This window comes from Danio aesculapii, chromosome 3 (genome assembly GCF_903798145.1).
Source record: "Danio aesculapii chromosome 3, fDanAes4.1, whole genome shotgun sequence".
NCBI classification, from domain to species: domain Eukaryota; kingdom Metazoa; phylum Chordata; class Actinopteri; order Cypriniformes; family Danionidae; genus Danio; species Danio aesculapii.
The window spans coordinates 17,292,966-17,318,212 of record NC_079437.1 but is presented as its reverse complement, the minus strand read 5'-3'; the positions used below and the strand labels follow the sequence as shown (position 1 = coordinate 17,318,212).

The 25,247-nt window shown below is 33.8% G+C and overlaps 1 protein-coding gene across 3 annotated transcripts in view; it reads left to right on the top strand.

The window, feature by feature from the left end:
* The window catches only part of arhgap17b (Rho GTPase activating protein 17b), an 80,750-nt gene that overhangs the window by 21,876 nt on the left and 33,627 nt on the right, over nucleotides 1-25,247 (top strand). For all 3 annotated transcript variants that reach the window (XM_056453284.1, XM_056453282.1, XM_056453283.1), the window contains exons 2-10: nucleotides 4,960-4,999; nucleotides 20,753-20,857; nucleotides 20,950-21,026; nucleotides 21,259-21,370; nucleotides 21,441-21,517; nucleotides 21,914-22,031; nucleotides 22,115-22,183; nucleotides 23,518-23,599; nucleotides 24,014-24,141. In XM_056453284.1, the coding sequence (XP_056309259.1) occupies nucleotides 4,960-4,999; nucleotides 20,753-20,857; nucleotides 20,950-21,026; nucleotides 21,259-21,370; nucleotides 21,441-21,517; nucleotides 21,914-22,031; nucleotides 22,115-22,183; nucleotides 23,518-23,599; nucleotides 24,014-24,141 (808 nt within the window). The remainder of the gene's footprint in view (nucleotides 1-4,959; nucleotides 5,000-20,752; nucleotides 20,858-20,949; nucleotides 21,027-21,258; nucleotides 21,371-21,440; nucleotides 21,518-21,913; nucleotides 22,032-22,114; nucleotides 22,184-23,517; nucleotides 23,600-24,013; nucleotides 24,142-25,247) is intronic.

Below are 25,247 nucleotides of genomic sequence, written 5' to 3'. Positions count from 1 at the left end.
AAAAACTGATTATAAAATTACTAATTATATGGTAAGATAGAGACAGGAGTTGGACATGATTATGAAGGCGAATAATTAATATTACTTGTATAATTAATTAGTATAAGTATCAGTGTGATGCACTTAAGAAGAGATCATCTAGAACATCTTTAAATATTCAATAATAATAAGCAAATTATTAAAATATGCATAGACTCATTTGAAAAGGAGAGGGTAAAGTTATATAATACCTGCTTCTGTGACAGAACAACTTTCTCTTTAAGTCGTCGGAGCAAGCAGAGCTGCAAATCATTCGGTCCACGAGATTTTGCTTATTAATCGTTTTTTTGCGTGTAGACGTCTGTGACAGTGGGTTTTCACTGTGCTGACGGTTTATGTGCATCATATTCATTCTTCTGTTAGTGTATGTAAACATCTTTTTGCAATGTTTGTGTTTTGTCTGGCGCACATCACCGCTGTCATTTTACTCTGCTGCCCCACCTCTTGCTTGTCACTGATGTGCAGGTAAAGTGAATTTGCACCTGTAAACACAGGCCCCCTCTGTTCAAAAAAATTCACTGCAATTCGTTTAACATTCTACCACTTTGAATTGATACATCCCTACTTACAGGCCTTAAAAGCATGCAAACTATAGCATTTCACTCCGTTGTGGTTAAACCCTGCAGTGACTCCACAAATCTTGTGTTCTGAACTGTGACTTTTGCTCAAATATAATCCCAGCTCAACTTTGCATATCGATGCTCAATCTATATATGCTGCAGCCCTAAAAAAAACTATCGCAATGCCAAATTTTTCCAATATTGTGCAGCCCTACCTAAAACAATGATTATTGTGCAGTTTGTCTTGTATTCAAACTAATTTTACTGATGCACTGTAGAGATATTTTCAAACTTCCTGCAATCAAACATGTTTTTCGAAGGGTATTTAATATTCAAATATTCATAGATCTTTAAAGATCTTGTAAAGTTGTCCACCGGGTGCTGTTATGCTGTATTTTCCACTTTAAGTGTGTGTGTCTGTGTGTTTGTGTGCGCGTGCGTGCGCGAAATGGTATCTGTGGTATTTCTGGAGGTTGACGCATAGCCCCATATGCATTTACTGAACGCAGGATCAATGCTAATTCAGTATTGATGGAAAGCTAAAAATTCCCTCTCGCATAATGTGAGGTCGAGCTCAGGCTGAGTAACGGGATCTTGGGGATATTTTCTCCTGTTACATGGCAAGTTCTGTGGTTTGTCTGCAGGTTTTCTGTGTTGAATATGAAGGAAGTGTAATCTTAATGTCAGTCTCTTTCAGAAAAGTTGTGATTTTTAGGAACCACAGATATCTGTCAGCATCTTTAATGTAGTCTGCTGAATGCCTGAGGGTGGTTATTTTACTGGATGTGTTCGTGATGGCATCATTTGATTTTGTGGTGATAACGATTTTCTGTTTTAAAAATAAGATGGTTCTGTTCTTCTTTTTTACTTCACTGCTGGCTCAACAGTTTCACATGGGGGGGGGGGGGGGGCACTATACAGCCAATGTTTGCAGGCAACCCTCTCTGATGTTATTTTTGAAGACTAAACCAATTTATTAGACTTCTAGTAGTAGTAGTTGTTGTTGTTGTTGTTGTTGTAGTAGTTGTTGTTGTTGTTTTTGTTGTAATTGTTGTAGTAGTAGTAGTTGTTGTTGTTGTTGTTGTATTAGTTGTTGTTGCTGTAGTAGTTGTAGTCGTAGTAGTAGTAGTAGTAGTAGTAGTAGTAGTTGTTGTTGTTGTAATTGTTGTAGTAATTGTTGTTGTAGTAGTTGTTGTTTTTGTTGTAATTGTTGTAGTAGTAGTAGTTGTTGTTGTTGTATTAGTTGTTGTTGCTGTAGTAGTTGTAGTCGTAGTAGTAGGGGTAGTAGTAGTAGTTGTTGTTGTTGTTGTAGTTGTTGTTGTAAAAGTAGTTGTTGTTGTTGTAGTAAAAGTAGTTGTTGTTGTAGTAGTAGTAGTTGTTGTAGTAGTAGTTGTTGTTGTTGTTGTTGTAGTAATAGCAAAAGTTGTTGTTGCTGTAGTAGTAGTAGTAGTAGTTGTTGTTGTTGTTATAATAGTAGTAGTAGTTGTTGTTGTTGTTGTTGTTGTTGTTGTTGTTGTAGTAGAAGTAGTTGTTGTAGTTGCTGTAATAGTAGTAGTAGTAGTAGTAGTTGTTGTTGTTGTTGTTGTTGCTGTAGTAGTAGGGGTAGTAGTAGTTGTTGTAGTTGTTGTTGTTGTAGTAGTTGTTGTTAAGGTAGTTGTAGTAGTAGTAGTGGTTGTAGTTGTTGTTGTTGTTGTTGTTGTTGTAGTAGTAGTAGTTGTTGTTGTTGTTGTTGTTGTTGTTGTAGTAGAAGTAGTTGTTGTTGTTGCTGTAGTAGTAGGGGTAGTAGTAGTTGTTGTAGTTGTTGTAGTTGTTGTTGTTGTTGTAGTAGTTGTTGTTAAGGTAGTTGTAGTAGTAGTGGTTGTTGTTATTGTTGTTGCTGTAATCGTAGTAGTAGTAGTAGTAGTAGTAGTAGTAGTAGTAGTAGTAGTTGTTGCTGTAGTAGTTGTTATAATAGTAGTAATTGTTGTTGTTGTAGTTGTTTTTGTTTTGTTCTTGTTGTTGTTGTTGCCGTAGTAGTAGTTGTTGTTGTTATAATAGTAGTAGTTGTAATTGTTTTTGTAGTAGTAGTAGTAGTTGTTGTTGCTCTAATAGTTGTAGTTGTTGTAGTTGTAGTAGCAGTATTAGATGTAGTAGTTGTAGTAGTATTTGTTGTAGTTGTTGCTGATGTTGTTGTTGTTGTTACTGTAGTAGTAGGGGTAGTAGTAGTTGTTGTAGTTGTTGTTGTTGTAGTAGTTGTTGTTAAGGTAGTTGTAGTAGTAGTGGTTGTTGTTGTAGTAGTGATTGTTGTTGCTGGAATCGTAGTAGTAGTAGAAGTAGTAGTAGTAGTTGTTGTTGCTGTAGTAGTTGTTATAATAGTAGTAATTGTTGTTGTTTTTGTTTTGTTCTTGTTGTTGTTGTTGCCTTAGTAGTAGTTGTTGTTGTTATAATAGTAGTAGTTGTAATTGTTTTTGTAGTAGTAGTAGTTGTTGTTGTTGTTGCTCTAATAGTTGTAGTTGTTGTAGTAGCAGTATTAGATGTAGTAGTTGTAGTAGTATTTGTTGTAGTTGTAGTAGTATTAGTAGTAGTTGTTGTTGTTGTTGTTGTTGCTGTAGTAGTAGTAGTTGTTGTAGTAGTAGTAGTTGTTGTTGTTGCCGTAATAGTAGTAGTAGTAGTAGTAGTAGTAGTTGTTGCCGTAGTAGTAGTTGTTGTTGTTGTTGCTGTAATAGTAGTAGTTGTTGCCTTAGTAGTAGTTGTTGTTGTTGCTGTAATAGTAGTAGTTGTTGTAATTGTTGTTGTTGCCGTAGTAGTAGTAGTTGTTATTATAGTAGTAGTTGTTGTAATTGTTTTTGTAGTAGTAGTAGTTGTTGTTGTTGTTGTAGGAGCAGTATTAATTGTAGTAGTAGTAGTAGTAGTTGCAGTAGTAATAGTTGTAGTAGTAATAGTTGTAGTTGATGTTTTTGTTGTAGTAGTAGCAGTAGTAGTTGTTGTTGTAGTAGTTGTAATAAGTAAACAATAACTTTTTTATTTGTATAAATAATAATGATAATGATAATAAAAGTAGTGTGTATTCATGATGTTGGAGAGTAAAAAGTCTTTAGTATAAATAAATCGATCTTTTTATTGTATTGTTTAGGATATATTATAAAGACATTAACTTATTATTTTCTAAATGTTTGTGAACAGTCAAACGTTTATTGTTGTTTTTGGTGATTTATGATTATAAATATAACATTTTATATAACAATAGAACAATGCGTATTATTATTATTATTATTATTATTATTATTATTATTATTATTATTATTATTATTATTATTATTATTATTATTATTATTAACATGATTATTATTATTATTATTATTATTATTATTATTATTATTATTATTAACTTGATGATTATTATTATTATTAGTAGTAGTAGTAGTAGTAGTAAAATATTAGGTGTGTATTATGATGTTTAATACAATAAAAATGCATTAGTAAAGCATTAAACAACCAAATACATTTTATTTAAAACGTTATTTGTTGTTAAATTTAATATATTGAATACAAATGCAAGAAGGCAAAAGCAGTTATCAGGATATCAGGACACATTCTCTGTTAATAAGTAAATAACTTCTAATGCAATGCTGCTAAATGCATCCATTTAAGGATGCTTAAATGTTTTATTGCTAACAGCAAAGTTCACAAGACTTTAGATATTTTCAAAATATCACATAACTGTATGTAAATAAATGAAAATGCAACACTGCTTCTCAAATTATATTTGTCCATGTAAAAGACTTAGAAATTTGTTGTTTTAACCTGTGTTCAGAATGACACATAATAATAATAATAATAATAATAATATATATAAATGAAGATCCGGAAATGATGACAGATGAAGAAATGTGAAGCATATGACTGTACGATGTCCACATGGCATGATTTGTGATAGTTTTATGATCTCTGGTCAAAGAGAGTCTGCTTATTATCTATGAAGCTCCTCCCTATATTGCGGACAAGAGTGTGTGTGAAACATCAACAGCTCCACCCCTTTTACTGCTGTTGCCATAACAAACAACTTGGAATGCAGAAAGCGGGAAGTGGATTTTTTTTTCTTTGACCGTTTGTTGACTCAATTGGAAAATAAAGTGATTTCTAATTGTGCTTGGTGAAGTGTGTTTTGAATGGATGATGATTCTAATGTATTTTACATATGAATGGAAGACTTTATATACAGCTGTGTTCTTGCTTGATTGTGTTTGTTTGGATTTTTTATTTTTTTTTTGTAGTGATACTGGCCTAACCTGCTTTCACAGTCACCCTGAGGAACATAAGCACATGAAGCATGGCTCATTTTAACCAAACACTCTTTTCTCTTTTTTCTTTTCGTCCACAGAGCAGAGAAGACCGAAGTACTGAGCGATGACCTTCTCTTGGTGACTATTTTCTCCTTCTGGGATTTAATCACAGACTTAAATGATTGCACAAATCATCCACCATTTATTTTCACTGGGGAGTCACAAGTGTTATTTTAGGATTATTATATTGTAGTTGTATACTACCAAAAGGGGACTATCAAATGTTATGCCATACAAGAAACTACATGCATGCTTTAAGATCCCTTACTCATCATTGTGTGTTGTATACTAGGGTAGGTTGGTCTGCTTTGTCCATTTGTAGGCTCAAGCATTGGCATATCTGTGTTTACACATCTATATTGGCTTACTCCCATCATATCTCCAGATATACGTTTATAAAAAAAAAACTGTCCTTAGCTATGGCCTTTGGTCACAGGATATTTATTTACTGTCTGTTCCTAAAGTGCGGACTGAGATGGGGAAAAAGGCTTTTAGATACGCAGCACCTTCTGCATGGAATAATCTACCAACAAAGTTGCAGTTTAAAGAATTGATTTCACTTAATGTTTTTAAAAAGAGTATAAATGATTCAGGAATTGAAACAGGCTTGTAGATGTTTTGAATAGTTTGTTTGTCCATGTGTGATTCATGTTAATTTTTTGTTTGTTTGTTTGTTTGTTGTCTGTTTTGTGGGGTAAAAACATCAGTTGTTTATGGCAGAATAGAAACTTTATTTTTTTAAATGTAGTTTTATTTAATGTCATGGGTTATGTTTATTTGTATATTTTCAGTTTTTGGGGGGGGGAAACAATCATACAATTATTTGCATGTTTATATTAACTATTAGGTTTAAAAGTTAAGTTTAAGTTTATACGTTAAATATTTTTAGTTTAGTTTTTAGTTTTTTAGTTCAGTCATTTATTTATTTACTTGGGAAGATAAATTATTGCTTATTTTTAATCTATAATATATGTTTGTTTCTAATATCTAATTATAAATATTATATTTTGGTTTCCATTGCTTTAGTTTTTGTTAATTGTATTTTTTTTATTTACTTTTTTTGATAAATATACCAGGCCTGTCACAATAATCAAAATATGGACTTATCGCACAACACATGCACATGACCTCAATCATTTTTGGGGATGCTAAATATATCGTCCATATACATAAAAAATAATAATTTTTTTAGCTGATGTGCAACATCTCTGTCTCTATCGGAGGTGTCGGTGTCAGTATAGTTAAAAACACTATAGTATTTACTATAAATGACAATAGTATATTTTCATGTGGGTGTTTGACAACTGAAAATAGATCTGGTAGCAGACATAGCCGCCTCTGACATCGGCACTTTTTACCTTTCACTTTTTTGTTAACATTTATTCTTATTTTATTTAGGATATGCGTTTTCACACTCTGATTTCAATGCCTCATTATGAAATTGTTAAAATGACTATAATTAAATTAAATATGCTTGACAATATGATTTGTTCTTTGGAAGAGAGTACTTGCATCGTAATGATATTATATTGTCATTCTGGCATTATTTGTTTAGTGGCATAAAATGATCTTAAAATGACAAGAATATCATTTATTGCAATATATTTTGGTGCAATATCATACAACAAACAATAGATATCGTCACAGACCTAAAATATACAAAGCAATACTTAGTGCACCTTTAACAAAGTAAAAATGTTTTATTTATTAACTTGTTGAGCACCTGATTGCTCAGTCACAGCATTTTGCAGTCAAATATATTTGTGTAGTGATGCTAAACTATATGATTGACAGTCACCTAGCTAATGATTTACTACATATGCAAGTCATTCGATATCTCTCATATGACTTTACAGCCTTTTTACTCACCTTTTCTCACATAATCTTAAATAAAATTGTATGTAGTAGTTTTTTTGTTTGTTTTGATATGTGCATTTGTTATGGTGGCTTGAAAAGCCAGCATACTGTTATCTATCTTAAACTTATTATTCTTCTTCTTCTTCTTCTTCTTCTTCTTCTTCTTCTTCTTATTCTTCTGAGACTAATTTCTAAGTGTATCTCCTCCTAGGCCTTTCAAGCTACATACTTCAAACTTTCGTCAAACCTTCAAACTGGTCTGACTCGGGTTGCTATATCTTTTCTAACTGATCCGACCTTGGGTTTTCCGAAAAACGACCCAGAAAAATCCCAAAAGTCCCATTGACTTAACATTGGGTCAAACTTTGTGAGCTCATAACTCTGCATCAGACTGTCCTACAGACTTCTAACTGGACTCATTTAACTCAGTCTAGCCAGCAGCCAATAACTGATGACTTTTTAACTTACTAGCCACTCCCTAGCAACCACTTACAGCACCCTAGCAACTGTCCCATAGACTTCCATTGTAAAAGACTCCCATTTACTTAACATTGGATCAACCTTTGTGAGCTCATAACTCTGCATCAGACTGTCCTACAGACTAGAGTCTGGCCTCATTCAACTCAGTCTAGCCAGCAGCCAATCACTGATTACCTTTAAACTTACTAGCCACTCCCTAGCAACCAATTTCAGCACCCTAGCAACTGTCCCAGAGACTGTGACTAGCTATTCTAACACACGCTAACAGTTTTAACATCCTACTGACATGCTAATCTTGCTAGAAAGGTGCTAGCAACACGATAGTGACATGCTAGTCATGCTAGTAACATGCTAATTCATGCTAGAATCATGCCAACAACATGCTAATTCATGCTAGAAACAAGCTGATTCATGCTAGAATCATGCTAGTAACATGCTAGTTACATGCTAATAAATGCTAGAATCATGCTAGTTACATGCTAATTCATGCTAGAAACATGCTAATTCATGCTAGAATCATGCTAACAATATGCTAATTCATGCTAGAAACATGCTAGTAACATGCTAATTCATGCTAGAAACATGCTAGTAACATGCTAGAATCATGCTAGTAACATGCTAATTCATGCTAGAAACATGCTAGTAACATGCTAATTCATGTTAGAATCATGCTAGTAACATGCTAATCCATGCTAGAATCATGCTAGTAACATGCTAATTCATGCTAGACTCATGCTAGTAACATGCTAATTCATGCTAGAATCATGCTAGTAACATGCTAATTCAAGCTGGAATCATGCTAGTAACATGCTAATTCATGCTAGAAACATGCTAGTAACATGCTAATTCATGCTAGAATCATGCTAGTAACATGCTAATTCATGCTAGAATCATGCTAATAACATGCTAATTCATGCTAGAAACATGCTAATTCATGCTAATAACATGCTAATTCATGCTAGAGACATGCTAGTAACATGCTAATTCATGCTAGAGACATGCTAGTAACATGCTAATTCATGCTAGAATCATGCTAGTAACATGCTAATTCATGCTAGAAACATGCTAGTAACATGCTAATTCATGCTAGAATCATGCTAGTAACATGCTAATTCATGCTAGAATCATGCTAATAACATGCTAATTGATGCTAGAATCATGCTAATTCATGCTAGAATCATGCTAATAACATGCTAATTCATGCTAGAATCATGCTAACAACATGCTAATTCATGCTAGAAACATGCTAATAACATGCTAATTCATGCTAGAAACATGCTAGTAACATGCTACAATCATGCTAGTAACATGCTAGTAACATGCTACAATCATGCTAGTAACATGCTAATTCATGCTAGAATCATGCTAATAACATGCTAATTCATGCTAGAATCATGGTAGTAACATGCTAATTCATGCTAGAATCATGCTAGTAACATGCTAATTCATGCTAGAAACATGCTAGTAACATGCTAATTCATGCTAGAATCATGCTAGTAACATGCTAATTCATGCTAGAAACATGCTAGTAACATGCTAACTCATGCTAGAAACATGCTAGTAACATGCTAATTCATGCTAGAATCATGCTAATTCATGCTAGAAACATGCTAGTAACATGCTAATCCATGCTAGAATCATGCTTGTAACATGCTAATTCATGCTAGTAAAATGCTAATTCATGCTAGAATCATGCTAGTAACATGCTAATTCATGCTAGAATCATGCTAGTAACATACTAATTCATGCTAGAAACATGCTAGTAACATGCTAATTCATGCTAGAATCATGCTAGTAACATGCTAATTCATGCTAGAATCATGCTAATAACATGCTAATTGATGCTAGAAACATGCTAATTCATGCTAGAATCATGCTAATAACATGCTAATTCATGCTAGAAACATGCCAGTAACATGCTAATTAATACTAGAAACATGCTAGTAACATGCTAATTCATGCTAGAATCATGCTAGTAACATGCTAATTCATGCTAGAAACATGCTAGTAACATGCTAATTCATGCTAGAATCATGCTAGTAACATGCTAATTCATGCTAGAATCATGCTAATAACATGCTAATTCATGCTAGAAACATGCTAGTAACATGCTAATTCATGCTAGAATCATGCTAGTTACATGCTAATCCATGCTAGAAACATGCTAGTAACATGCTAATTCATGCTAGAATCATGCTAGTAACATGCTAATCCATGCTAGAATCATGCTAGTAACATGCTAGAATCATGCTAGTAACATGCTAATTCATGCTAGAAACATGCTAGAATCATGCTAGAAACATGCTAATTCATGCTAGAATCATGCTAATAACATGCTAAATCATGCTAGAAACATGCTAGTAACATGCCAATTCGTGCTAGAAACATGCTAGTAACATGCTAATTCATGCTAGAATCATGCTAATTCATGCTAGAAACATGCTAGTAACATGCTAATTCATGCTAGAATCATGCTAGTTACATGCTAATTCATGCTAGAATCATGCTAGTTACTTGCTAATTCATGCTAGTAACATGCTAATTCAGACTCAGCTTTTCAAGCCACCATAAAGTTTGTCCTCAAACTTTAATATCTAGTTATTGATAGTTGTTCAGTCAGCAGTTTTACTTTTTTGGACTAAAACAAGACCATAGCTTGCTACAAATTCCAGCTGACTGTACATTATCCCTTATCTTACATGGCTAGTTTATCTATTCATATTAAAATCAGCACTAAACCCAAATGAATGCATATTAAAGAGTAACATAGAATTTGCAGTACACCCTTTACAGCTCTTTGGCTTTCAGTTATAGTAAGAGTCTCTTAGTTGACCTTTGATCCTGAACATTCATCATCTTCTTTCCCACAATCTTTCGTCTCTCACACTCCTCCCTGCTCCGGCATATTTTAGATGACAGAAAACCAATTGACTGTCTAGGTATTTCTGACAACACAATGCCAATGTTTTCATGAGTATGCATGCCAGGAACAACAAAGGAAAGCCTAAAATACCTTAAACACCCAGCCCAACTATTAGCATATGTACATGCACACATTAATGTTCTTCTCTTATGCTTTTTTTAGTTGTTACTAATCATTAATTGCTGTTTGTGAATGCTAAAGGTCTGGGGATCTTTCTTTCTTTCTTTCTTTCTTATTTGGCAAAAAAATAAGTGAATATGCTTAATTCGTCATGGATAGCACAACGTTTAAAGCCAAAACTTTCCATTGTGATCCTTGATGTATAATGCTAAACAATACAATGCTTTTAAACTAGAACCCAAAATTGACATTTTGCCTTTCATTTGCATGTCATGATGTAATATTGCAGAGAGATTTATTTTATAGATTTAAAACCAAGGGATTTATTTTCAACACGTTTTAAACGTAATAGATTTAATAGCTAATTTCTAATAGCTAATTTCATTTATCTATTTATCTTCACCATGATTATAGTTCATATAGTACTTAAAGTTAAAGCTTAAAGTTAGATTTACCAGGCCAGTTAGGTTTATTAGCCAACCGATTAATCTCTCTCTCTCTCTCTCTCTCTCTCTCTCTCTCTCTCTCTCTCTCTCTCTCTCTCTCTCTCTCTCTCTCTCTCTCTCTCTGCCTGTCTCTCTCTCTCTCTCTCTCTCTCTCTCTCTCTCTCTCTCTCTCTCTGAATGGTTCAGCATGCCAAAAATACTTTTGTTATATTTGAAATAAAATGAAAGAACTGAAACCAGAACCAGCTCAAATGTGCAATTATTAGTCACTGGGTCATTTGACACTAATTACTTATCCTGCAAGATTTTTTCATGCTTGCACAAAGTTAGCTTTCCTTTATAAACAAGTAATATTATCCTAAAGCAATTTAAACCAAAATACACAATGACTTTCTATCAAACGTACAGTATCTACAATGATAAGGAATATGGTTACTTACGGAGTTATTAATGAACAGCAATACCACACAAACTTTCCGGGAATAGATTTTGAAGGATTAAACAATGTGAGAATAGCTTATAGTGCCCCGGACAAGTTTGACCCACACATGTGTGAGGCATGCTGTACAATTACGTAATCTATCAGCTTAAAGATATCGGCCTAATTTTGATATTGGACCGATATCAATAACATTAAAAATAGCATTTATTGGCTGATATCGATATAGCCGCTGATATATCGTGCAACCCTATTAAATATGCATGGCAGCCGAAATCTTCCCTGTGGAGTCACAAGTGTTTTAAAAACCCATGAAAGAAGTAAGACTTTCCTCAGAAGAAAAAAATATTAGGAAATACTGTGAAAAATTTACTTGCTTTTTAAAAAACATTATTGTAAATAAATTGTACAAAATAATAATAATTTTGCCTTCAATTATATATTATTAAAACATGTAGGTTTTTTTTTGTGTTTTTTACTATGAATGTATGTAAATATCTTGGTCAAGACCTTTTAAAACCAAATTAGGGGTATTTAAATAGCATAATGGAGGAACTTTGATCATGCATGGCAGCTGAAATCTTACCTGTGGAGTCACAAGTGTAAAAAAAAACCCTGAAAGAAGTAAGACTTTCTCCAGAAGAAACAATATTAGGAAATACTGTAACAGTTAAAGTTAGCTCTGTTAAAACGTCACTTGGAAAATATTCAAAAATTCATAATTGCCTTCAATGATATATTATAAGATGAAAATATAAGTTTGTTTGACTATGGAGGTATGAAAATGTATTGGTGGAGATGTTTAAAACCAAATTAAGAACATTTAAAATGGCGTAATAGAGGAACTTTAATTATGCATGGCAAAGCAAAACACTGACTGTAAAAACGATACAAATCAGCTTAATCTGTCACTACCTCATTGTTTAAAAAGCAGCTCATGTTCAGACCTGCCTGCATGTGGAAATTTGTGCACGGCTAAAGCTAAATCACTGAAGCTCGACACAGTTTTATATGCTGCTCCTTCACCTTCATTCATGCATTCCTTGTTCACGGGTCAAAGTTTAACAGCCTGCTTGCTCTGCGTCTTATACTTTGCCTCGGGTTTGCAGCAGGAGGAAAAAAAACATGATAACGGGCCATAAACTCCTGCTTAAAGTGACTCTGATGGAGCGGTTGGGATGTTTTCTGGGTTTTGAAGGTCTGCCAGATTAAAAAAGGCAGAGGTGTTGGCAGACAGGCCCCTGTTTGAGCTGTGCTGTCGGTGGTTTTCTCTGATTGTGGTTGGAGGTCATGAGACTCGGTGTTGGAGAGAAACACTGCAAACTGAACTGCGTGTTTTGGTAGCTGCTTTCAAAACAGCAGAGGTTTTTTTTTTTCTTTTTTTTTTCCAGTGGTGATGAGCTACTTTTTCCAACCAACATGTAGCTTGTCTGAACCATAGGGGTCTGAACACATTTCTTTATGTAGCATTGAATTGCATAGAACTGTGCATTTTTTGATGGCTTTTTTTTGCACTTTATTATTTTATGTGTTTAATATCTTCTATTATAGTGCTTTGGGTTTAAGAAAAGTGCATTACAAATAAAATGCATTATTATTATTATTATTAAGAAAATGATAATGAACTGTAACAAAATGAGAGCTGCACGGTGGCTCTGTGGTTTGCACTGTCGCCTTAAAGCAAGAAGGTCGCTGGTTCGAGTCTCGGCTGGACCAATTGGCATTTCTGTGTGAAGTTTGCATGTTCTCCTCATATTCGTATGGGTTTCCTCCGGGTGCTTTGGATTCCCCCACAGCCCAAAGACTGAATAAACTAGTGTGTGAATGCATGTGTAAATGTGAGAGTGTATGGGTGTTTCCAAGTGCTGGGTTGCAGCTAGATATGCTGCGTAAAACATATAAAATAAGGAACAATGAAATAGTTGGCGGTTCATTCTGCTGTGGTGACCCCTAATAAACAAGGGACTAAGCTGAAGGCAGGGTGTCCGGGGGGGGGTCTTAATGTCTTAAATCTCAAAAACTAAGATTTGGGCCTTAAAGTCTTATATTCACTGAAATATGGTGGTGTGGGTCTTAAACACTTTTAAATAGGCCTTTATTTTCCTTTGTCCATGCAAAGCTATCCAATCAGTGCAACCAACAGTCCATCTAAAAAACACGTTTAACAAAAGTAAAATTGATTAACTCTGTTTGCCAATGTGCTTTAATTATCTTCCTTACATCCTTACAGTATCATTTGTTTCAAAGTTCTCCATGTATTTATAAATGAGTGTATGTTCTGAATAAATGTACTTTATTATAATTTTTAAAACTTGTTTTTTATTGAAAATTTCTGGTAATAATAAAAAATAATTAATATTTATAATATTATAAAACTTATAATAATATATATATATATATAAGAGCCAATCACAGACATTAGTATTTACATGCTTAAATCGCAGAAGTATTTCCTTGCTTAAATCGATCTTCTATTTGGTTAGGCAGTGTACATACTGTAACTGCATTTAAACATGAGCAAGTACAGTTTCTCAGTTGTTTATGTCAGTGTGTGTGTACTTTAATGCTCCAGTGGGAGTTTGGGCCCCTACAGGGTGACTGCTGCCCCGTCATCACTTCCTGTTTGTCTCCAAAGGTTGCTTTGCTGGGAACAGTGGAGTGCTGATCAGAACATCTGTAATGCAGCTCTCTTCCTCTTCATTTTTCCTTTTTCCTCATTCCATTAGCAAACCTGGTTCTGAAATATCATCTGCAGTTTATAGAAGATGAGTAATATATGAGGTGGGAATCACCAAAGTGGATACTATACTTTTGCGATTTTTAATTATTTTGGTTTAACTCTGTTTTTATTGATGCATATTAGTCAGGGAGTTACAGTATCCTGTATAAAGAATCACAAGACATCCACTGCTCCAATCTATCAGCAGATGACAAACAGCTCATTTTTTTTCCTCTACGAACCTTATGGTACAATCATATACTCTTGCATCCAATTTTAAATATTTTGTGATTTTTCTGCAATGTATTGCAGTTTATCACCTTTTCCAACTTATATTTATGTCCCAAAAGGAAACTTTGGCAACATCCATTTTAACTAAACACAAACGTCTTGTGTATCTCAGCTCAGTTGTATTATAAGCAGACAAACTGACCAACACTAATGAAAACCTGCCATAAACATTGTCTTCACCTTTCTGCAATTCTGTCATCTTTATTTTACTAACTTACTGCATGCTGAAGGTGAGCCCTCCAGAACCAAAACTGTTTCAACATCACTATTAACTGGACTGTAAAAAAAACAAAAAAAAAGTATTACATATTGGCATCAATATAGCACCGAGGTGCTCACGGCGACCTGAGTTTAATTCCCAGCCCTAGGTCCTTTGTTGATTCTTCTCCCCTTTCATTTCTGTCTTCCTCTCTACTGTCTTATCAAATAAAGCTGAAAAACCAACACTACCTCACGGCAATTTGTAACTTCCTGATTTAGTGGCTAATTAGTATGAATTCCTACAATCTCATTCATACAATTTAGTATGATTTTCTTATCTCCCAATGATAGATGGTTTTAGGGGCGGGGTTGGGTGCCATGCCTCCTTTTTAAAAATCGTACATTTTCATATGACTGAACATAAAATAGTTTCATTTCCTCATGAAATCAGGCTGGAAAACCCTAAAATATAATTTTAAAAAAGATTGCATTATTCATTCAAATAATATAATCAAATTTTGGCAATATATCTATACAGGTAGGACATCCCAGTAAAAGTATAGTATTGCCCTAGAAAATATTGTAATATCGATATATTTTTACAAAAAAATTATTTATTTATTTATTTATATAATAAGTATCTCTTACGTTCACAAAACAGTAAAAACTGTAATATTGCAGATAATCATGATTGAAATTGTTATCTTTGTGAATACATCTTTAAAATATAACTTTGTGATGCAGTCAGGGCTGAGTTTTCAGCATTAATTCCCCAGTCTTCAGTGTCACATGACCCAGGCTGATATACTGATTAGCTTTTTTAAAAAAAAAAAAAAAAAAATAATAATATTTGGTCTTATATTTTTACCTGCCATGCATGTATTTTAAACTTTTTTTTTTTTTTTTTTTTACAAAAAACAACTAATTACATGACAATTATTTTAAATCTATATAAAGATTAGCTTATGCATACGGTAGCTTAAAGGTGCTGTATGTAAATTTTTGACTTGTCTAAAGCATGAAAATTCCATGATATGTTTGCAGATATTTAAGAAACATGCTAAATGAACATTCTTGTTTATCTGAAAAACAATGCTGAAGTCAGATATGCTGCTTTGTGGGTTACGTGCCGGATCGGCTGTCTTTGTTTTGGTCCCATTAACCCACCTACTGCCAGTTTAGCCAATTATATTTCAGCCCCAGATTGCCTTGGTGGAAAACAGCATATTTCATTCATTCAGTCATGAAAGCTCTTAAAGTGTGCATCCAAAATGCGACCTCCGGTGGACAGTAGCCGACTCCGAAATAAGATGCAGATTCAGAGTTCCACATGAGGTAAATAATGGCCGTGATTTCAACGGTAAAAAACTGTAAAAATGCTACAGTAAAAATCCGTAACCTGTTCAACAGAATGTTTCTTAATATATACGGCGAATAACCGTAAATTGACTTTCCCAGAATTCCCTGCATGGCACATCACTTTTTATGCTGTTTGTTGACATGGATCGTTTTAGAAGTTTCCCAATCAGTTATGTAGGAGATTTATGCTACATCTAATGTTGATAAACAATGTTTATTTCATGACTTTAATTTTATGTGTGTTACCATACTGGTGTTTAGTAGCTGTGTGAATGACACTGAGCACCTTCTGATACACTTCTCTGCTTGTGGGAAAAGTTGTTTGTGATGAGCATTGGTTCATTATGTAACTTTCTCATCACCACCTGCATATGGCTGTGGAAACGTGTCTATCTGCATAACAAAAGATGTTGATAATTCAAAATTTAGATATATTACATCTATAAATGAATGAAATACGGTAGTTTGCTGTAAAAATGAGAAATTACTTTTATGGTTTGTACCGTATTTTTAACGGTAAAATACTGGCAACCACAGCTGTCATTTTGTTTACCATAAATTTTACGGATTTATTCATTACAGTGTGTTATTAATTAGCAAATAATATAAGTATCACGAGTGTGAACATTAGGTGAGCAGGTTAAATTGTAACCCCGTCTTCTAACAGCACGCTACATGATAAGATTTGCAGTGATAAGCAATTCGGCTGTTTGCAACAGACACGACAGAAATTTTAATACAGCCATTCAGAAGCACAGAATAGTGCACATACTGCACTTCAACGAATGGTAAGGTGTATAATCTAATTAATACATATTAAATCTCTTTAACATGATTAAATATACATTCTGTATCACTGATATGTGTTGGTTTACACTGAGTCACAGTTTTGAAGTTCAATTTGAAACGTTTTTATTTTCAAGATCTTAGGTAAACTATCTGCTGCTGCTTTCAGTAGTATGGCAATAAATTTCATTTAAAATGGCATTAAAACTCGCATTATTAGCAGTTAACATTGAATAAAGCACGTAAGGTGTACCTGGGGTGATCATTGTCACAGTTTTCTGTTGTTCAGCTGCAAGAAATAGAAGCCGTTTCTAATATATTAATTTGAGGTGTTGGTCAGAACAAAAACTCCTTTAAATATGAAAAGTATTTCTTCTATCGCTTCACTTTTATTTAGAACATCTCAAATTTATTTATTTTTTGATAATTATAATTTTGAAAGGTTTTTCACGTTTATTAGGACAATAAAAAATTACAGACAGGAAAGCATTATGAGCAGAGAGAGGGGAACTGGATCAGCAAAGGAGCCAGGAATCAAAATTGGGTCGCTGTAAGCACCACAGTGCTGTGCTGACAAAACATTTAGTTTTTCTCTAATTCAGTGTTCACGTTTATGCCATTATTCAACTGGCATTATTCCAAAAACAATAGAGACGCTTGCCAAATTAGCAACGTGATTCTTAGTAGGTCTGAGTGCAGGTTACATATTTTGCTTTTCTATACATGGAGAGGCGTTTGTGCAGTGTGTGTCTTTGTGGTGAGCTTTTACTGCCATGTGTTTGAGTTGCACACAGCAGCGGCATGACTCTGAAATGTGGAGAGTTTCACTTCCACTCCGACTGTCTCAATCTATTTGAGGGACTCTCAGACACAGTTTGAGGATTTGCCTCTTTCTTTCGCATACATGAGAATGATAGAAACAAGAAAACAGTCAGCCAGTTTAGCAGCTTTCCTTGCCAGCTTTAAGAAAACAGCCCTGTTTCTGCCAGGGAAATGATGAAGTGGTTTGCACAAACTATAAACAAACTATTCTTTTTGTATTCAAGACAGCCCCATTTTCTTGCCCAAGTATATTGAAAAGACAAGTGCAAGTATATACTGTCTAAATGGAAGTAGTAATAGTCTTTGATTCTCTATTTTGAAAGTTAAAAATAATAAAAAAATTGACAAAACAAAAAACTGATCCCACTCTCACGTCAGTAAATAATCTTAGAGACTTAAAGAAATTTAAGCAAAGTGTGAGGACAAATAGATTTTATTAAAGATTTCGAGGATACAAAGTAAACACTATTTTATGAAGTATTTTATTCATACTTTATTTTAAACATTAAACAACAGATTTATTAATTGGATGTATTTACTGAAATTATATTTTAGTCACTAAACATCTTTAGTGTTTTCACAATTAAAAACATGTGAGATATTGGGAAAAAAATCTAAACTACAAAATTTCAACAAAATTTTATAAATTTTTTGTTTCTTTTAAATTTGGATCTTTAAATTTTTTTTATATATATATATATATTTCCCTAACATATAAATTTGGATGTACTAATTTTGGACCGTTATTATACATTATTTTGTTAGATTAGCTCCAGGTTTGAGTTTAGTACTGATGAATTTAATGCATACGCACAGAAATAAAATTTTAAAGCTTCCTATAGAAAATATCATCTAAATGAGAGATTTGCAAGGGGTGAACTTGTATATGTTGAGCACTGTGTGTATATATGTGTATTTTATATATATTATACATATATACATATATGTCACTATGAGCTTTGTCTTTAACAAGCAACACTGCGTAAAAATACCCACGTAGGCCAGGGTTTAAGGAAGAACCAGATCGGTTAGGAGGGGGGAGTGTGAAGTGATAACACATTTGACACAGTTTCTAAAAGATATATGTAAACGGCTAGCTCTCCGCTTGGACTATGTGGTCAAGTGCATTTTTGTGATCTTGCACTTGTGAACAGTTGTACATTTACATCTTGCTGCAACATTGAAAAAGATTTTTATAAATTGTTCCTCTTTGTTTCGTCAGTGTGGCTTTAAATCTCATCTTTAAACCACGCTGTAGTGTAGCTTTTAACTGTAAACTTTAAACCACTGTCTATTTTAAAAGCTTTAACAATTAAGCCTGCTCTGTGTTTGTGAGTGCAGGTCATACAGTTGAAGTCAGAATTATTAATCCCCCTGAATTATTAGCTCCCCTGTTAATTTTTTTCCCCAATTTCTGTTTAACGAAGAGAAGATTTTTTTAACACATTTCTAAACATAATAGTTTTAATAATTCATTTCTATTAACTGATTTATTTTATCTTTGCCATAATGACAGTACATAATATTTGACTAGATATTTTTCATAACACTTCTATACAGCTTAAAGTGACAGCTTAACTAGGTTAATTAGGTTTACTTAGGTTAACTAGGTTAACTAGGCAGATTAAGATAATTAGGCAAGTTATTGTATAATGATGGTTTGTTCTGTAGACTTTCGAAAAAATAAAAGCTTAAAGAGGCTAATAATTTTGACCTTAAAATGGTATTTAAAAAAATTAAAAACTGCTTTTATTCTAGCCAAAATAAACAAATAAGTCTTTCTCCAGAAGAAAAAATATTATCAGACCTACTGTGAAAATTTCCTTGCTCTGTTCAGCATCATTTGGAAAATATTTAAAGAAGAAAAACAAAATCAAAGGGGGGCTAATAATTCTGACTTCAACTGTGTAATAGAAAATCTTGTCGGCTTTAAAACTTTGACTTTTTCAAACCATTTGTTTTTCTTAAAATAATAAAGTAAGGTTTTTTTACCATTAATATAGATAGTATAGTGGAGGTTACAGACAGGAAAGTATTGGGAGTAGAGAGAAGGCAAGGGTCGACAAAGGAACTCGAGCTGGGAATCAAACTTGGGCCACCAAGTTCTCAGAAATAAAGGTACGCGAGCTGTCACTGGGGTGGTACCTTTACAAAAGGTACAAATTTGTACCTAAAAGGTCCATATTAATACCTGAAGGGTACATATCAGTACCTAAAAGTACAAAAGTGTTCCTCTTAAAATTTGTAGGTACTAATAAATACTTATGAGCTACCAATATGGACCCTTCAAGTACAAATGTATACCTTTTGAAAAGGTACCACCCCAGTGACAGCTCGTGTACCTTTATTTCTGAGAGTGTGGTGCTATATATCAGTGCACTTAACCATTAGGCTACTGGCGCTGACACTTTTCCAAATCATTTTAAACCTTGAAACCAATTATTGTCCCATATCTAGTGGTTTGAAGACCTGAATTCAATGTCCCAAAGCTAGCAATATAGTGTATATTTGAAGCACATTTCCTTGCAGCAAATCTTTGTATACAACAGAGGAATTATTGGTAAACTCTAGATGGGATACAGCTACCGATACTCAATACAGCATAATTTTTGTGAGACTCTACAACAATAATTATTATTTTTACATTACAGTTAGGGTAGGGTTTATTGTTGGGATAGAGATAGATGTTAATAAAACACAATTTAATTGGGTAAATTAATAAATAATGTAATTAATTTTCTGTATAATTACTGTTTTTACATTACTCCGATGGTAGAGTTTAGGGTTGGCATAGGGGTAGACATTAATAAAATACTATTTAAAGGGTATGTTAATCAATAGTATGAATAATACTCTGTATAGTTACTGTTTTTACTTGACAGTGAGGGTTGGGTTTATTTTTGGGGTAGGGGTAGACATTAATAAAATACAATTTAATAGGTAAGTTAATAAATAATATGAATAATACTGTATAGTAATTACAGTTTTTTTTTTAATTACTGTGATGGTTGGTATAGGGGTACACATTAATAAAATGGTTATGAAGTAAAATAATAAATAATATAAATAATTCTCATTAACTTCCATCTGCAGCTGTATCTCTTCTAGCTGTCTTCTTCATCTGCTATTTCTTCTAGCAACAACCACAATTATTGGCACTGTTTTTGACTCCTTTACAGATTTTATAACCTCTTAGTCTTCATGTTTGTTAACTAATATGTACACATTTAGCCCAGCACACAGCAGTGATTTTGATATTTGGTAAGTTTTATCACAAAATGAAGGAAAAGCTGAAGAGGTGTGCATAGATAATTAATATTCTGTATGGAACTTTATCCGATAACTGATGTATTTTTTAACTGGATCAAATGTGTTCATTATATTACAGATTGAACGACGCCTGGAAAATGTGCGATTGGTTTCCCATAATGTACACAAGAAGATGGTCATGTGTCTACAGGGCAACGTGGGCACAGATGCGGAGAAGAGACATGTTAGTAACAGCTGCTTTTCCAGATACCACTGTTGATACAAAAGACTGATCACTTTTGTTTGATGATTTACTTTTGTTTCTTCTCCTTTTAGAAAAAGCTTCCACTGATGATCCTTTCACAATCCATGGTGGAAGGAGTAGGTCAGCTTGGAGAAGAGTCCCTTATAGGGTGAGTTTATAAACCCTCTTTGACTGACAAAAATGACTGTGATTCACATCTATAATGAGAAATCTTTGAACATTCACTGTCTTTTAAATCAGGAACTAAATTTTTCAGTTTAAGCATTGTGACCAAACATCCCCGAATCATTTGTATTCTCAGACAGACATTGTATTTGAAGGGTTCACACAAAAATGAAAGTCCTGTCTTCATTTCCCTCACCTTTTTTTTGCATCTATAGGAAGATGATGGACATCTGTGGGGATGCCGAAAACAAACTGGCTTTCGAACAGAGCCAACATGAAGTTCTGCTGGAGAAAGACATTCTAGATCCTCTAAATCAGCTGGCAGAGGTGTGTAACACCAAATAAACGTCTCTTTAAACCTGCGGTGTGTGTTACATGTCTGTTTTTGCTCTCGAAGGTGGATATTCCTAACATCCAGAAGCAGAGGAGACATTTAGCCAAACTGGTGTTGGATTATGATTCTGCAAAAGGCAGGTGTGTATGTATGGCTCAAAAATAATTAATTCAAGCATCACTACTAATAAAACACCACTAATATTTTCATGGATAGGATCGTGTATCATTTATTTTCTTTTTCTTAGCAATAAACAATGACTGTCACACATTTTCATCCATAATATACAGAAGACGGCTATTAAACTGTGATTTAATGATGACTGTTTATAAGGATATAATAATAATTGATAAGGTAATGCATATTTATCTTAGTATATGGTCAGTAATGTATATTTAGAATAAGAATCATTGAATGAACAACTCAAAGACTCTCCTTAAGATGACAGTGCTGCTCCAAAATGCCAGTTAATTGTTATTTTAAGGACTTTGCAATGTGTATAGCTTGTAATAATTCAGAATGTTCCTGCAATAAAGGTATCACCAGGCCACAAAGTCATTTCCGTCAGCTACAAATGCTCAAGCAATGGCTGCCAAAGTTGACATGCTCAAGGAGGAAATGGATGAAGCTCAGAACAGAATGGAAATATGCAAGGTATGGATATGCGTCCGATTTTGTTGAGTTTCAACATGACCTTATGTAGCACTTAGAACCTAGTTTGATCTCCTTTTCTTTAGGATCAAGTTGCTGCTGATATGTACAGCTTTGCCTCCAAGGAGGGAGAATATGCTCGCTATTATGTGTTGGTAAGTCATTTCTATGAGAGCTTGAAGGATACAATCTCTCATAAAGATCAGTTTAAACTGGAAAAATGAATTTAACTTGCAAATAAAGGCGTAATAAAGATATCACTAAGACATTGGTTCTTGTTTGCATATCTGGTCATTGAAGTTCATTTGAATGAATGAAGCTGTTGCTTATACTGTAATTTATGTTGCTTGAAAAAAGCAACTAGTTAATAACGCTAGCTACATGTTAAAAACATATTGTCAACATGCTAATTTGTGTATATGCTAAATCATTAAAGCAAAAATGCTGAGCACCATGCCGGTAAATTTTAAGAAACAAACTGGTACATATATTGGAGACATGTTAGCAACATGTTATAAAATTCTAGCAAGAGCAAGATGTGCCGGCTTAACCATGTTAAAACATACAAATATTGCATTAGCAGTATGTTAATTCATGTTAGCAGAGTTTAACACATTTAAACAACATTGAACATGCCAGTGCGTGTTAGAAACATGATATTCATTGTTATTATATATGTGTTAGCAACATTTCAGAATGATGCTGGCATCATGCCAAGGTATGCTAGACTTTTGTTAAACATATTATGCTAAAAACATGATACCAGTGTGTTAAAACATGTTAAACATGCTGTCAAAATGTCCTAAAATATAGTAGAAGTGTGTGTAGAAGTAAAGTTATCGCTAAGAAAGTTGGTTCTTGTTTGCATATCTGGTCAATGAAGTTCATTTAAATGAATGAAGCTTTTGTTTTTTATGTTGCCTGTAAAAGGAGCATGGTAATAATGCTAGCAACATGTTAAAAACTTTGTCAACATGCTAATTTGTGTAAATGCTACATCATTGAACCAAACATTCAATGCATATTTAGCCTATAAGCAAAATTTACTAAACACAATGGTAAATATGTTAGGGACATGTCAGCAAGATGTTATAATATGCTAGCAAGATATGTTAGCTTAACCATGTTTTAAAACGCATAAAAATGCATTAGCAATATGCTAATTCATGCTAGCAGAGTTTAACATCTTTGAACAACATTGAGCATGCCAGTGCATGCTAGAAACATGCTATTTATTGTTAAAGTTAAATTGGTGTTAGCAACATGTTAATATATGCTAGACTTCTGCTAAACATGTTATGCTAAAACATGATACCAGTGTTAAAACATGTTAAACATGCTGTCAAAATGTCTTAAAATATAGTAGAAGTGTCTAGAAACGTTACTATCTGGTTTACATCACATAACTATTTAAAAGGTTCAAAATAATAAAAAAATATGTGTAGTATAAAAAAAAATAAAGTGTGTTGTTTTGCATTCATCTTGACAGTTGTTAGAAGCTCAAGCTGAATACCACAGAAGAGCGTTGGCATCGATTGAGAGTGTCCTGCCCAACATACAGTCACAGCAAGGTGTGATATTTAATATTCACTTCTGCCATTAAACGTCTACATGATAAATATTTGACATGAGTCACTTACAACACTTCTGAAATCATCACCTTTTAAAAGCAATTATATACAAAGTGCATTAAGCAGCCTTTGTGGGTTTTTGCTTCAGTTTTAGGGTGAAATATGACCCAGGTATGTTCTTGGCAGGTTTTATGAGATGCACCCATAGATCAGGCTAGTCATCAAACTGTGAATCATCTTTTCCTTTCAAAGCTTTCTGGTAGCCAGCATTATAATGTATCCTGTTTCGCACTGCAAATCATCCTGACTTACCAAATCTGCGTTCCACACACATACAGTACATCTAGTGATGACTCTTAAACATTTCCTGCTATAACTCTAACCATTCTTTCTCCATCTCGTCATCTGACACAGATAAATGGATGGAGAAGCCGGCGTTTGGCACAGCTCTGGAGGAACATCTGAAACGCACCGGCAGAGAGGTTGCTCTGCCCATTGAGGCCTGCATCATGATGCTGCTGGAGACCGGCATGCAGGAAGAGGTATCTGACACTGAGGAACAACACTTGAAAACCGGCGGATGAAAAGATGAGAGGTTTTCATCCCCAGGGGAAGTCGATGTACATTGTTACTGCACACACAATGGCAGATTAGCTGTCATTTTCAGGAAAGTGCTCAGTATTTCTGCCTTTTGAGTGTTTTGCATGTTAGTGCAGAACAAGTTGAGCAGACAGATACATAGATATACAGAAAAATCGACAGACAGACAATTTTTGGATGGGTGTGTAGATGTAATAGGTAGTTTGAAGATTGATGGCTGGATGGAATAATAGATAGGTTTATGGATAGGCAGTTAGATGGATTGATAGATGAATGAATTGCTAAAATAATGAATATATGGATGGAAAGGTGGATGGGACGGATGGATTGATGGACAGATAGATGGATGGAAGATTAGATGGTGTGAATAAATAGACAATGATGAATGGAATGATAGAAAGATAAGTTTATGGATGATAGATGGATTAATAGATGAATATACCTATAAAATAATAAATAGATGAATGGAAAGGTTGATGGGATGGATAGACGGATGGATGGATAGAAGATTAGATGATGCGAATAGATCGACCATGAAGGATGGATGGATGGAATAATTGAAAGAAAAGTTTATGAATGATAGATGAATAAATCGATCAAATAATGGATGGATGGATGGATGGATAGATGGATGGATTGATAGATTGAAAGGTGGATGGATTGATGGATGGACGGACGGATGGATGGATGATTAGAAGATTAGACGGTGTGAATAGATTCACACAATGAATAGACAATTATGGGTGAATGAATGGAATGATAGAAAGAAAAGTTTATGGATGATAAATGGACGATAGATGAATAAATCAGTGAAATAATTAATAGATGGATGGCAAGGTGCGTGGGATGGATAGATGGATGGATAGGTGAATTGATAGACTGATTGATCCATAAATAAATTGCTAAAATGGATGGATGGATGGAATGATAGAAAGAATTAACAAATAGACAAATTTATGGATGGGTGGATAGATAAATGGATGCAAATAAAGGATGGATGGAAGGACAGATCAATTGATGGATGGATTTTTGAATAGACCAATAGGCT